Raw genomic sequence first — 15,624 nt, 5'->3', positions numbered from 1 at the left:
ACACACAAGATCCTATCTCCTATTTCAGTGACTTTATACAAACTTGTCCCCTAAACCTTTCTTGTCCTTCTCACACCTGCCTCTTGGCCTCTGAGGCTTCCTTCAAGACTACAAATCAGACCTTTTGCAGGTTGCCTTTGCTGATCTTTCAACAGCTTGTGCCTTCTCTATGAAATTGCCTTCCATCTATTCTGTATATATTTGTGTTTGCCTAATTATACACTTGTTATCTCTTCTATTAAAATGGGAACTGCTTGAGAGGAAGATCAGTGATTTTTACCTTTCTCTCTAGTGCTTAGCATAGTATCTGGCACATTGTAAGTGCTGAATTTTTGATAATTTGCTTCAAATTCTTATGGAGGAGTTGGTTTTAGCTTTACCAGTGTTTAGTAATTTGTATGGTATTATTTCAGGGGCATGGGTCTCAACTATCAGTCCTATGGTTTGTTATAGATACCTGCAATTATATCACTAGGGATTCATCACATTGGATGTCTTCAAGAGTCCATGGTACTAGAATGTAAACACTTCAGGAAAGGCAATATTAATGGAGATTAGATTACAGTCTTTTGAGAGTCTTTTAAGAAATAGGAAACATGATAGAGTCTTATAGTGTGAGATGGGCACAATTTAGGATGAAGGGTCTGAAAGCAAGAAAGGGAACTTTTCCTGATCCAGAGTTATTATGTAAGTGTACTGGAATTAAGTGTGAAGATAAATCATCCAATATGTCAATATCAAGAAAGAATTTTTTATGAATCATTAATTGAACAACTTTTCAGTGTATCTGTAATACTGCAAGATATAAGCTTTTCTGCTTGTCTTATGATAAAAAAATTTCTTACACAGGTTTCCATGCCTTTAGGCTTGCTATTTTAATAATAATCATGTGCTTTTCTACCAATATCTTTTCTACACACAAAACATTTTTTATAGGTAACGGGATAAATTTCCCTTTCTCAGCTCTACTGTCCTAAGAGCAGGTTTTGGATTTGGGTCCCATTTTGAGTTTCTGGAGAGTGGAATTTGGGTAATAAGGCCATTGGAGAATGATTATCTCTCTACTCACTTTAAGGTCTATAGTGATAATTAAAATAATATTAATTTCCATTCATAATGGAACTTTTTTTTTAACCAGACTATAAAAATTCATTTGTAGTAAGACCATAGAGGATTGTGGTAAGGTATGATAATAATAATAATTTAAAAAACCCATTCCCTTAATGACATCTGAAATGAAGAACATTTTTTGATCACCAAGAAATTAAATTGAGTTAATTCCTATATATTATACATGAGAAATAATTGATAGGTACTCTGGAATGAGGTCATTGTTAAAATTTATGGTATCATTACATTTTAAAGTTGAAAGAACCCTTTATTTTATATAAAAGAAAACTGAGCAAGTCAAAAATTTAAGTGACTTGATTTTGTCAGATTTTTAAAAAATACTTATCAGGAAATTCTAATTCTTTATCATGTATCTATCTAATGATTGACTTCCTGTTAATTGTATTTTGTTTTTTTATCTTTATTTTATTTTTTTATTCTCATTTTGTACAAATGTTTTTTTTACATTAATAAAATATTCTTGTTCAAGAGTAAACAAAATACCCCTCCCCTCCATGAATATAGACTTGCTTGGGAGATAAAGTAAAGGGGAGAGAAAAAAATTAAAATTAAAAAAATAATAATAATAATTGTAGGTATGGCCAGGTGGCGCAATGGATGAAGCACCAGCCCTGGAGCCACGAGCACCCAAGCCCACATCCAGCCCCGTAGACCCAACAATCACCCAGCCGTGTGACATGCAAGCCACCCATTGCCCACTGCCCCGCAAAAAACCAAAAAGAAGAAAAAAAAAGACCTCAAATAAAATAAAATAGCAGTCATAGTAGGGGTGGCTGGGGCAGACAGAGCATTGGCCCTTGAGCCAGGAGCACCCAGGTCCAAATCTGGCCTCAGACACCCAAAGATCACCCTGCTATGTGACCCCAGGCTGGCCACCCAGCCCCATTTGCCCTGCACCCTCCCCCAAATAATAATAATAAAAAATGTGCTTCAGTCTTTGTTCCAACACCAACAACTCTGTCATGGGTGGATAGCATTCTTTATGGTAAGTCCATAGCAAAAGTTGCTTCCATATTTTTCCAACGTTGCCATTGCTGATCGCAACTCCCTCCTTTCGTACTTCTCCACTACCATGTACTATATTTTCTCTCTCCTTTCACTCTGACTCTGCTGCAGGGTCGCTGAGTGGCACAGCAGACAGATCCTTGGTCCTGGGGCCAAGAAGCCCTGAGCCCCCATATCACCCCTTAGGCCCAGCATCCACCTGGCCCTATGGTCCTGGACAGGCCCTCCAATTCCAGCCCCTTGCAAGAAGCAAAAAAGAAAATGTGTTATTCTGACCACTCTCCCACCGTGGTCCATCCTCTCCTCCTCTATTCACATCCCTACCCCTTCCCCCTGCTCCCCCCTCCTTCTTATTCCAGATGCCTACATCCCATTAAATATATAAGCTGTTTCCTCTCCTAGCCACCTCTGATGAGAGCAAAGGTTCCCTCATTCCCCCTTGCCTCCCCCCTTTCATATCATTGCAACAGCTCATTGTAATACAAAAAATCTTATTATATGAAATATCTTGGCCTATTCCCCCTCTCCTTTTTCCCTCTCCCATTCCATTTCCCCTTTTTTCCTATTGACTCCATTTTTACACCATATTTTATCTACAAATTCAGCTTTCTCCTGTGCTTCAACTATAAAAGCTCTATATGCTCTATTAAATGAGAAAGTTCATATGACTATTATCAGTATCATTTTTCTATGCAGGAATACATGCAGTTCATCATCATTAAGTCCCTCATATTTTCCCCCTCTCCTCCAATCTCCATGCTTCACCTGAGTCCTGTATCTGAAGATCAAACCTTCTGTTCAGCTCTGGCCATTCCAAAAGGAACATTTGAAATTCCCCTGGTTCATTGAAAGTCCATCTTTTTCCCTGGAAGAGGACATTCAGCCTTGCTGGGTAGTTCATTCTTGGCTTCATTCTAAGATCTTTTGCCTTCCAGTATATTATATTCCAAGCCCTACGAGCTTCCAATGTAGTTGCTGCTAAGTCCTGTGTGATCCTGACTGCAGCTCCATGATATTTGAACTGTGTCCTTCTGGCTGCTTGTAATATTTTCTCTTTGACTTGGGAGTTCTGGAACTTGGCTATGATATTCCTAGGGGTTTGTTTTTTGGGATCTCTTTCTCGGGGGGGATCGGTGGATTCTCTCCATTTCTATTTTGCCCTCTGCTTCTAGAATACCAGGGCAATTTTCTTGTAGTAGTTCTTTGAAAATGATGTCAAGGCTCTTTTCTTGATCATCCCTTTCAGGTATTCCAATAATTTTTAAATTATCTTTCCTAAGTCTGTTTTCCATATCAGTTGTTTTTTCAATGAGATATTTCACATTTTCTTCTAATTTTTCATTTTTTTTTGGTTTTGAAGTATTGATTCCTGATTTCTGGTAAATTCATCAATCTCCCTGAATTCTATTCTTTGTCTGAAGGATTTGTTCTCCTCAGAGAGTTTTCTTATCTCTTTTTCCATCTTGCCAATTTTGCTTTTTAAGGCATTCTTCTCCTCAATAACTTTTTGAACTGTTTTATCCATTTGACCTAAGCTGGTTTTTAGCATGCTATTTTCTTCAGCATTTTTTTGGATTTCCTTGACTGAGCTGCTGATTTCATTTTCATGTTTTTCCTGCATCTCTCTCCTTTCTTTTCCCAGTTTTTCTTCCAACTCCCTCATTTGATTTTCAAAGTCTTTTTTGAGCTCTGTCATAGCCTGAGCCCAATTTCTGTTTTTCTTGGAGTCTTTAGATGCAGGAGCTTGTGCTTCCTCATCTTCAGACTGAGTATTTTGATCCTTCTTGGGCTCATATGCAAAATATTTCTCAATGGTCTTCCTCTTATTTCTCTGCTTGCTCATTTTCCCAGCCTGGGCCTGGTTTTGGGGTGCTTCCTGAGCTTTTGGGACACTCCCACAAGGGTCTCAGTGTGTGAGGCTCTGTCCTCCTTCCTGGTCTGTGAATGACCATAATGCATCCCACTCTGCCACGGGGCTGAGGTGGGGGGGCCTGCTGTTCTATTGGGGGGGGGGGGCTAGACTGGAATCAGGATCTGAATGTGTTCAGAGCCCCAGAGTCCTGTTCCAGGGACAGAGGACAGAGCTCTGTAGTCTCTCTTCACTCCCCTCCCTCAGCTCAATGGGCTCATGCTCTGGGGGGTCCTGCTTACTGGCTCCGCCTGCTTCTGTTTCTGGATTGGGGCTGCTGAAAGACCAGGCTGCTTGCTGTGTGCCCTGAGGGCTGGGCTGCACGTGCTTGCTCTGGCAGAGGTCCCCCGCTGTTCCCCCACTTTGTGCCCTGTGCTCCCCGGGGTGCAGCTCAGGTGACTCCCCCGCTGCTGTGAGCCGCTGCTCCCAGTGCCCTGGGGCTGCCTCCGGGGGGCTGAAGTTCTTTTGCTCTGGTGGGCCATCCTTCTGGCGGGCTGCCCCTCTGACCCCGGGGAGAAGAGCCTTTCTGCTCTTTTCCAGGTTACCTTGAGTAGGAGAACTGCCTCACTGGGTCCCTTTGTGGGTTCTGTCTCTCAAAAGTTTAGTTAGAGTCCTTAGTTTCAAGTTTCATCAGAGAGCCCCTAAGACTCCATCCCTTCTTGTCCTAATCGTATTTCTTAAGCTGTCCTTTGAAACAAAAGATAGTTACTTGGGAAAGTTGAAGTGAATTTATGGAGTTTGTCTAAGGATCTAAATCAGCTTTAAAAAAATGGAAAGAGAAATGTTTGATTTTTGTATAAATGTCTATTTGCCTGTATCGTGATACTTTGCTTGCCATTTCAGCCTTGTCATTCTTCTCTACCTGGGAAATAATGCCTTGGAATCCTATTTACTTCTGTAGCATTTTAGTACTAAAAAGAGGAACACAGGGAAGAACTCCAATCAACTAATCTGAAATTTCTTGAAAAAAGTGCTCATTTGGAGTTGAGTTTTGGCACATCTTTACCAACTTTAAATGATCCAGAAAAATCAATTTCAAGTGGAAATTTCAGAGATTTTTTTTTTGCTTATAGGAAGTTAATAAATAAAATTAAGAAAAAAATGATTGAGTGATATACCTGCACAATGCTGAGTGAGTTATCAATCATATTCCCTGGAAACTCAGTCATTATCATGTCTGAGAAATTAGAATATAAATAAATTTCTAGAAATTTTATGCAATTACCTAGAATTCCTCAAAAATTCATTTAATTGAACATGAAGTAATCTACACCATAAAAACAGTAGGTTGAAAGAAAATGTATGTCAATACAAAGTATGGTTACATTAATTTTTTTGAGGCTTTGAATAATATTTTATTTTTTCCCCAATTATATCCCAAAATCAGTTTTTTCCCCTATTGGATACTTAGATTTTATTTCACTCTTATCAATTCTTATCAATTTAACATTTTTTGAAAATAAATTATTTTATTATATTTATTTTTATTTTTGTACAAATAATGTTTTTTATACATTACTAAAATATTTTAAGAGTAAACATAATACCCACTCCCCCCAAAATATAGACCCCTCATGAGCAATAAAACAAAAAAAATTAAAATTAAAATAAAAAAATAATAATAGGGGCAGCTAGGTCTGTCTATTGGACAGAGCACCAACCCTGGAGTCAGCAGCACTTGAGCCCAAATCCGGCCTGAGACACCCAACAATTACCCTGCTGTGCTGGGCAAGCCACCCCAATCCTATTGCCCTGCAAAAAACAAAAAATAAAATAATAATAATAATAATAATAATAATAATAATGATAATGAAAATAGGGGTGGCTAGGTGGTGCAGTGGACAGAGCATCTACCTTGGAGCCCAGAGCACCTGGGCTCAAATCTAGCCTCAGACACCCAATAAATACACAGCTGTGCAGCCCTGGGCAAGCCACCCCATTTGCCCTACAAATCTCACTCCCACAAATAATAATAATAATAATAATAATAATAATAATAACAATAATATCAATATCAATATTGATGATGATGATGATGATGATGATGATAATAATAATAATAATAATAATAATAATAATACTTTAGTCTGTGTTCCAACACCACCAGATCTGTCATGGGTGTATCACATTCTTTATGATAAGTCCATCAAAAAAAGCTACTTCCATATTTTTCTACTGTTTCCATTGCTGATTGCAACTCCCTCCATTTGTACTTCCCTACTACCATGTACTATATTTTCTCTCCCCTTTCACTCTGTCCCTCTTCTTAAATGTACTGTAGAGTAGCTGAATGGCGCAGCAGACTGATTGCTGGTCCTGGAGCCAAAAGACCCTCTAGCCCATGTACCACCCCTAAGGCCCAGACACCACCTGGCCCTATGGTCCTGGACAGGCCATCCAATCCCAGCCCCTTGCAAGAAGTAAAAGAGAAAATGTGTTATATCTTACCCCTCTCCCCCCATGGTCCATCTTCTCCTCCATCACTCACATCCCTCCCCTTCCCCCGTCCCCCGCTTCTTACTCTAGATGTCTATACCTCATTGAGTATATATGCTGTTTCCTCTCCTAGCCACCTCTGATGAGAGCAGATTCCCTCATTCCCCTCCACCTTCCCCCCTTCCATATCATTACCATAGCTAATTGTAATAAAAAAACTTACATGAAATATTTTAGCCCATTCCACCTTTCCTTTCTCTGACTCCCAGTTCATTTCCCTTTTATCCATTGACTCCATTTTTAAACTATATTATATCTTCAAATTCAGCTCTCTCCTGTGCTTCATCTATAAGAGCTCCTCTACCTGCTCTATTAAATGAGAAGTTTCACATGAGTATTATCAGTATCATTTTTCTATGCAGGAAAATATATGGTTCATCATCATTAAGTCCCTCATATTTTACCCTTCTCCTCCACTTTCTATGCTTCACCTGAGTCCTGTATTTGAAAATCAAACTTTCTGTTCTGCTCTGGCCATTTTAACAGGAACATTTGAAATTTCCCCCGGTTCATTGAAAGTCCATCTTTTTCCCTGGAAGAGGATGTTCAGTTTTGCTGGGTAGTTGATTCTCGGTTGCATTCCGGGCTCTTTTGCCTTCCGGAATATTGTATTCCAAGCCCTATGAGCCTTTAATGTAGTTGCTGCTAAGTCCTGTGTGATACTGACTGCAGCTCCATGAGATTTGAATTGTGTCCTTCTGGGTGCTTATAATATTTTCTCTTTGACTTGGGAGTTCTGGAACTTGGCTGTAATATTCCTGGGGGTTGTTTTTTTTTAATCTCTTTCCAGGGGAGATTGGTGGATTCTCTCGATTTTTATTTTGCCCTCTGCCTCTAGGATATCAGGGCAATTTTCCTGTAGTAATTCTTTGAAATTGATGTGAAGGCTCTTTTCCTGATCATGACTTTCAGGTAGTCCAATAATTTTTAAATTATCTTTTCTAAATCTGTTTTCCATATCAGTTGTTTTTTCAATGAGATATTTCACATTTTCTTCTAATTTTTCATTCTTTTGGTTTTGAAGTATTGTATCTTGATTTCTCATAAAGCCAGCAGCTTCCTTTAGTTCCATTCTACTTCTGAAGGATTTGTTTTCCTCAGAGAGCTTTCTTACCTCTTTTTTCCATCTGGCCAATTCTGCATTCTTCTCCTCAATAACTTTTTGAACTGTTTCATCCATTTGACCTAAGCTGTTATTTTCTTTAGCATTTTTTTTGGATCTCCTTTACTAAGCTGCTGACTTCTTTTTCATGTTTTTCTTGCATCTCTCTCATTTCTTTTCCCAATTTTTCTTCTATCTCCATCACTTGATTTTCAAAATCTTTTTTGAGCTCTGTCATAGCCTGAGCCCAATTTCCATTTTTCTTGCAGTCTTTAGATACAGGAGCTTGTACTTCCTCATCTTCTGACTGAGTATTTTGATCCTGCTTGGGATCATAGGCAATGTATTTCTCACTGGTGTTCCTCTTTTTTTCTCTGTTTACTCCTTTGCCCAGCCTGTGCCTGGTCTTGGGGTGCTTCCTGAGCTTTTGAGTATTATTGGGACTACTCCCCCCCCCCCCCCCAAGGATCTCAGTGTGTGAAGCTCTGTATTCCCTCCTGGTTTGTGAATGATCACAAGCATACCCCTCTTCCACAGGGCTGAGGTGGGGAGGCCCTGCTGTTCTATGGAGGGCCTAGACTGTGATTAGAATCTGAATGTTGTCAGAGCCCCAGAGTCCTGTCCCAGGTACAGAGGACAAATCTCGGAAGTCTCTACTTCCCTCCCTTTGGTAAGCTGAGCACTGAAGACTCAGTTGCCTGGGAGCCCCTGCTTATTGGCTCCACCTGCTTCTGGTTTCTGGATCTGGGCTTTCCTGGCCTTGCTGCTCACTGAGTGCCCTGAGGGCTGGGTTTCACATACTTGCTCTGGCAGAGGCCCCCCCAGCTGATCTTTCAAGTTGTACCCGGTGTTCCCCTGGGTGTAGGTCAGGAAACTGCCCCCGCTGCCATGAGCCATGGCTCCCAGCGCCCTGGGGCTGCCTCTGGGAGGCTGAAGTTCCTTCACTCTGGCGGCTGTCCCTCTATCCCCATGGAGCAGAGCCTTTCCACTCTTTTCCAGGTTACCTTGGGCTGGAGAATTGCCCCACTGAATCCCTCTGTGGGTTCTGTCTCTCGAAAATTTAGAGTCCTTATTTTTATAAGTTTTGAGACACAGCACTTAAGAGAGGCTCTTCTGTCACCATCTTTGCTCTTGCCCCCCCCATCAGTTTAACATTCAAAGTTTTAGATTACATTGTCTATGATTATTTAAAATAAAATTCATCTTTCTATCTCTTGCTGCTAGATTTTTTGATTATATTTAGTAATGCTAATTAATTTATGTGGTTTCATTTTATTTTTAATTATTTCAGCTGGGGTTTTAGATGATTCTCTCTCCCTCTGCCTCCCTCCACTCTCTTTCCCTCTCAACAATTGGGGATTAAGTGACTTGCCCAGATGGAGCTCTAACCACTGTGCCATTCAGCTGCCCTACACCAAAATATCTTCAGAAATCTTTCAATTTCTTTTTCTTCTCTTATTGCTATGGCTATCATTTCTTTTTCTTTTTTTTTTCTTTTTGGTGTTTTTTTTTTTTTAGGTTTTTGCAAAGCAAATGGGGTTAAGTAGCTTGCCCAAGGCCACACTGCTAGGTAATTATTAAGTGTCTGAGACCGGATTTGAACCCAGGTACTCCTGACTCCAGGGCCAGTGCTTTATCCACTGTGCCACCTAGATGCCCCTCTATCATTTCTTTTTAAAAATTATTAATTAATTAATTTATTTTTGAATTTTACAAATTGTCCTTTACTTTCACTTCCCTCCCTCCACCCCCCACAGAAAGCAGTCTGGTATTCCTTACATTGTTTCCATGCTATGCTATACATTGATCTAAGTTGAATGTGTTGAGAGACAAATCATATCCTTAAGGGAAAAAAAAGAAATATAAGAGATAGCTTAATTATATAATAAGAAAATCTTTTTTTTAAATTAATGGTAATAGTTTCAACTCAAACTCAAACTTCACAATTCTTTCTTTGGATACAGATGGTATTCTCCATTGCAGATACCCCCAAATTGTGCCTGATTATTGCACTGATTAAATGAGCAAGTTCATTAAGGTTGATTGTATATAACATTTTTCTGGTTCTGCTCATCTCATTCAGCATCAGTTCATGCAAATCCTTCCAGGCTTCCCTGAATTCCCATCTCTCCTGGTTTCTAATGGAACAATAGTGTTCCATAACATACACATACCACAATTTGTTCAGCCACTCCCCAATTGTTGGACATTCACTCAATTTCCCATTCTTTGCCACCACAGAGCTGCTATGAATGTTTTTTTTTTTTTAGGTTTTTGCAAGGTAAATGGGGTTAAGTGGTTTGCCAAAGGCCACACAACTAGGCAATTATTAAGTGTCTGAGTGTTTGAACTCAGGTACTCCTCGCTGGTGCTCTATCCACTGTGCCACCTATCTCCCCCCATGAATGTTTTTACCCATTTTCATGATCTCTTCAGGGTATAAACCCAGTAATGGTATTGCTAGATCAAAGGGTATACACATTTTTGTTGCCCTTTGGGTGTAATTCCAAATTGCTCTCCAGAAAGGTTGGATGAGTTCACAGCTCCACCAAGAATGCATTAGTGTTCCAACATTGATCATTGTCCTTTCTGGTCATATTGACCAGTCTGAGAGGTGTGAGATGATACCTCAGGGATGCTTGAATTTGCATTTCTCTAACAAGTAATGATTTAGAGCAATTTTTCATATGACTATGGATTGCTTTGATTTCTTCATCTGTGAAGTGCCTCCACATATCCTTTGACCATTTGTTAATTGGGGAATGGTTTTGGGTTTTTTTTTTTTTTTTTGCATTTTTTGGTGCATATATTTAGTACTGATATTGGTCAATGGGGTTAAGTGGCTTGTCCAAGGCCACACAGCTAGGTAATTATTAAGTGTCTGGGCCGGATTTGAACTCAGGTACTCCTGACTCCAGGGCTGGTGCTCTATCCACTGTGCCACATAGCCGCCCCGTTTTTTTTTTTATAAATGTGACTCAGTTCCCTATATATTTTAGAAATGAGTCCTTTGTCAGAAAAACTAGTTGGAAAAATTGTTTCCCAATTTACTACATTTCCTTTGCTCTTGGTTACAGTGGTTCTGTCTGTACAAAAGCTTTTTAATTTAATGTAATCAAAATTATCTGGTTTGTTTTTAATGATGTTTTCCATCTCTTCCTTGGTCATAAACTGCTTCCCTTTCCATAGATCTGACAGGTAAAGTATTCCTTGATCCCCTAGTTTGTATAGCTAACATTTCTAGTACAATATTGAATATTATTGGTAACAATGAACATACCTGTATCATCCCTCATCTTTTTGGGAAGGCTTTTAGTCTTACTAAATTACTAAATTTAGTCTATTACATTACAGATATGCCTGCCTGTTGATGGTTTTAGATAGATACTACTTATCATTTAAGGAAAGCTCCATTTATTTCTGTTCTCTAATGTTTGTAATAGAATCAGGTGTTTTTTTTTGTTACAAACTGTTTCTGCATCTATTGACATAATCATATGATTTCTGTTGGTTTATTTATGGATATAATCAATTATGCTGATAATTTTCCTAATAATGAGCCAGCCCTCCATTCCTGATTTAATTCCCATCTTGTCATAGTGTATCATCCTTTTGATGCATTGCTCAAATCTCCTTGCAAATACATTTTTTCCATAAATATCACTAGGGAAATTGGTCTATAGTTTCTGTTTTGGCTCTTCCTGATTTAGGTATCAGCACAATATTTATATGGTAAAAAGAATTCGATAGTATCCCTTCTACACACATTTTTTCAAATAGTTTATATAGTATTGGAATTAACTGTTTTTTAAATGTTTGGTAGAGTTTACTTGTGAATCCTGGGTGTAATTTTTATAAAGTTCATTGACTAATTTCTTTTTCTTTTCCTTTGTTTGTTTGTTTTTTTTGCAAGGCAATGGGGTTAAGTGACTTGCCCAGGGTCACACAGCTAAGTAACTAAGGTCCTTCTGACTCTAGGACCAGTATTTTATCCACTGTTGCCCTTGATTTCTTTTTCTAAAATGGGGTTAATTATTTTATTTCCTCTTCTGTTAATCTGGGTAATGTATATTTTTGTAAATATTCAACCATCTCACTGAAATTGTCTGATTTATTGGTGTATATCGTTGGGCAAACTAGCTCCTAAATATTGCTTTAATTTCCTCTTCCTTGGTGATGAATTTATCCTTTTTATTATAATAATTTTGTTTTCTTATTTCTTTTTAAAATCAAATGACATATGATTTATCTATTTATTGTTTTCTTTGAAAAAATCCAGCACCTCGTTTTATTAATTCAATGGTTTACTTTCAGTTTTATTGATCTCTTTAATTTTTCAGGATTTATAATTGGGTATTTAAATGAGATCTCTAGTTTGCACCTTTTCCAGGTTTTTTTTAGTTGCATGCCCATTTTATTGGCCTGATTTTTTTCCCCTATTTTACAAGTGTAAGCATTTAGAGAGGGAAATTTTCTCCAAGTACTACTTTGGCTGCATCTCATAAATTTTGGTGTGTTGTCTCATTGTTGTCATTTTCTTTAATGAATTATTTCCATTATTTTCTCCTTCACCCACTCATTCTTTGAGATTAGATTTTTTAGTTTTTGAATTAATTCTTAATCTACCTTTCATGGCCCATTTTTGGATGTAATATTTATTGCATTATGATCTGAAAAGGAAGCATTTATATTTTTTGAAGCCTGTCTGCATTTGATTGTGAGGTTTCTATGTCCTAATACTTTGTCAGTTTTTGTGTAGGTGCCATATAAAGCTGAGAAAAAAGTATATTCCTTTCTATCTCTATTTAGTTTCTCCAGAGGTCTGTTATAACTAAAATTATAAAATTTTCTATTTTTCTAAATCTTCTAAAATTCTATTTACTTCCTTAATGTATTTCTTGTTTATTTTGTGGCTGGATTTATCTAGTTCTGAAAGGGAAAAATTGAGATTCTTTACTAGTATATTTTACTCATATTATTCATTAAACTTAACATTTACAAATTTGAATACTATTCCTTTTGGTACATATATTTAGTATTGATATTACTTCACTCTCTATAGTACCTTTTTAGTAAAGTGTAGTTTCCTTCCTTATCTCTTTTAATTAGATCTGATTTTGTTTTTGTTTGACATCATGATTGCTACCTGTGCTTTTTTTTTTTTAACATAAGCTGAAGTATATTTTTTGTTGTAGCTTTTTATCTTACTCTCTGGGTGTCTCTCTGTTTCAGTTGTGTTTCTTATAAACAGTGTATTGTTGGATTCTGTTTTTTAATCCACTGTACTCTTGTTTTATGGGTGAGTTCATCCCATTCACATCCATAGTAATGATTACTAACTATTGCCACTTTTTAATCTTCTCTGTCTCTTTCCCATTTCATCATCTCTCCTCCCCAGTATTTTGCTTCTGACCACTTCCTTCTTCCATCTGCCCACCCCCATATAGTTCCATTATTGTTAGCATTAATAGGGATAAGCAAAACCCAACTATCTTTGCCATTTGTCTTTATAAACCTGACCAAATCCACTAAAGCTTTTTGATAATATAATATCTTTAAAAACTCACAATGGACAAGTGGAATTTTCTTGACATAATCTTTATTGAAGCATGGAACTTTAGTTTATTTCACCTTAGAGTGAAATTGCTTTTATGATAGACAATTCAGGGCTATACAACCATCATACTGTTGCTGGTGTAGGTACAACTTTATCAGGATATACAAATATGACCCGCAAGAGAAACAAGTCACAAAGAGAATACGATGAAAACGTCCACTGTTTTACAAATCACTCTGTTACCACAAACACAAAATGGCAGTTACTGTTAGTAAATCAGCCACAGAAAATGGTATTTACCTTTAGATAAGGATATGGGGAATTTTTTGGGGGGGGTGGGGTGAGAGGGGTTGTGCTTTATCCACAGTCCTTTAGTAGAAAAAGAAATTTAGGTCATTCTTATTCACAAAACAACATTAACCCACAGACATATTGAAGAGTAATATTAAAGGAGATAGCAATGTCTTTACAAAGTGTCTTCTCAATCATTAATTTTTGTTTACTTCCTGCATGATATCAGAGTGTAAGTAGCCCAAAAAAAATCAGCAGCAAAATATTACAACAACATAACAAGTCAATACAGTGCCAATGTGTTATGTTGTAGAAGAGAGTAGTACATAAAGGACAAACAATGATAACTTAATCATATAAAACATGATACATAGCTGAAATACAGCCCACTTAAATAGCTATGTGACCAAGAATGTTAAATACTGTATTAAATGTCATTTAAAACATAAAATCTCTTAAGTTTTTGTGCTTAAAGTTTTTTTCCTGTTAAACAGTTAGTTGCTTACTTCCAATACTGCCACTGTAACTGATATTACAACAGATCACAATTTTTACAGACACATTAACATTAAAACATTTAGCTATGAGAAAATAAGTCACTTCTCATTAGTTCACAGTGTGAAAAAGTGGTGTACACTCTGTCTGGAGAAAAGCTTTCAGTTACTCATCAAGCCTTTCACAGAAAAGTCCAGATACCAGATGCAGTGCTAGATTTAGAAGATTGGAAAGCAACACATCACATGTTGGGAGGAAAAATAAAACAATTTGTTTCTTCATGGATATCGTCTCAGTGACCTTCGTCTTCTGTTGTAGAAATGCCTGAGCCCATGTTGTCGTGAAAAATTCATCATGTAATTTTGTTTGCGAGTGCTGTTAAAAGGAAGTGGGGTGGGGAGAAAGTAATATAAATATCATTTAAAGCAAATCTGTTTTGGGTACTAAGTTGTTTCCTTGGGATTACTTCATAACCTCCCTGGCTTCAAGAATCAGCTAAAATCCCACCATTTACAGTGAATTTTTCCTTTTCTCTCTTAATGCCAGCACCATCCCTCTGATATTACCTCCAGTTTATCCTGTATATATATATTTGTTTGAACATAGTTGTTTGCTCTGGTCTCTTCTATTAGATTGTGAGTTCTTACAGGACAGGGACTATGTTTAACCAATTGTGTCACTCCAGTGATTGCTTAGTGTATAATAATGTTTGCTGAATTGACTTGTTGATTAATTTAGAAATTTCCTAACTTGAATATTACCATCCAGGGAAAGATTATCTCAAGACATGTGTGATTCTTTAGTATAACAGAAATTCTTATCTCTTTTAGATATTATATATATTACCTTGTATGAATGAATTGAATCTATTCTACTCTTACATTTTCTCCATTTGAATCACTATTAATATTTACTTTATTCAAATTATTTTATGACTGTTAAGAAGCAAACACTATACCCCTGATCTGATTCCTTCAGCTTTCTTGTTGTACAAAATTTTTATTTTTATTCCCTTTATTTTTTGTAGGTGTCATGGGTTGAGTTGCTTTAGCCTCTCTTTGTTTTGCATATTAATGTGGATACATATGGAGGCAGCCCATTCTCAGAATGCTGAGCTATACTGTGATGCCACCTTCCTTAAATAGTAAACAATTGTGACCACTCCCTTTTTCTCTTTTTTTGTTCATCATAGTCTTTAATGTGGAAGTCCCCACTAACTGTATTTCTTTATACTACTGATATGATACTGAAAAGATTCATATTAGAAATGAATAGATGCATAACCAGAATATGAGACAAAAGAGGAAGGAAGCTGAAAAGATACTAGAAAAATGTCATTACACAGAGAATATTATTTTCAGGAAGCAGGAACAAATTACAAGTGGATCTCAGAGCACACTGATTTAAAAAAAAACACATTTATTGAGTTTCTCCTATGTGCAGGTAAGATGACTCTCTACACTTCATATATACCCTAAAGTACTTTCTATGGAACATTCTTTAGAAGACCACTGGAAGGAAATGCAACTCTCAAGCATATAATAAACAGCATATAATAACAGCCTCTAACTCCTTGCACACTTTTGCAACTGCCAGATATATCTGCCTTCTTAAAAGGCACTGATTTTTATTGAAGGT

The 15,624-nt window shown here is 37.3% G+C and overlaps 1 protein-coding gene across 1 annotated transcript in view; it reads right to left on the bottom strand.

The window, feature by feature from the left end:
- Window positions 1-13,234: 13,234 nt before the first annotated feature.
- Window positions 13,235-15,624, bottom strand: part of RELN (reelin) — a 548,816-nt gene continuing 546,426 nt past the window's right edge. Inside the window, exon 64 of the mRNA XM_074193988.1 lies at window positions 13,235-14,361. Within this exon, the coding sequence (XP_074050089.1) occupies window positions 14,265-14,361 (97 nt within the window). The 3' untranslated portion in view covers window positions 13,235-14,264. The remainder of the gene's footprint in view (window positions 14,362-15,624) is intronic.

Source organism: Macrotis lagotis, chromosome 7 (genome assembly GCF_037893015.1).
Source record: "Macrotis lagotis isolate mMagLag1 chromosome 7, bilby.v1.9.chrom.fasta, whole genome shotgun sequence".
Lineage (NCBI taxonomy): Eukaryota > Metazoa > Chordata > Mammalia > Peramelemorphia > Peramelidae > Macrotis > Macrotis lagotis.
This window is presented reverse-complemented; position numbering and strand designations above follow the sequence as displayed.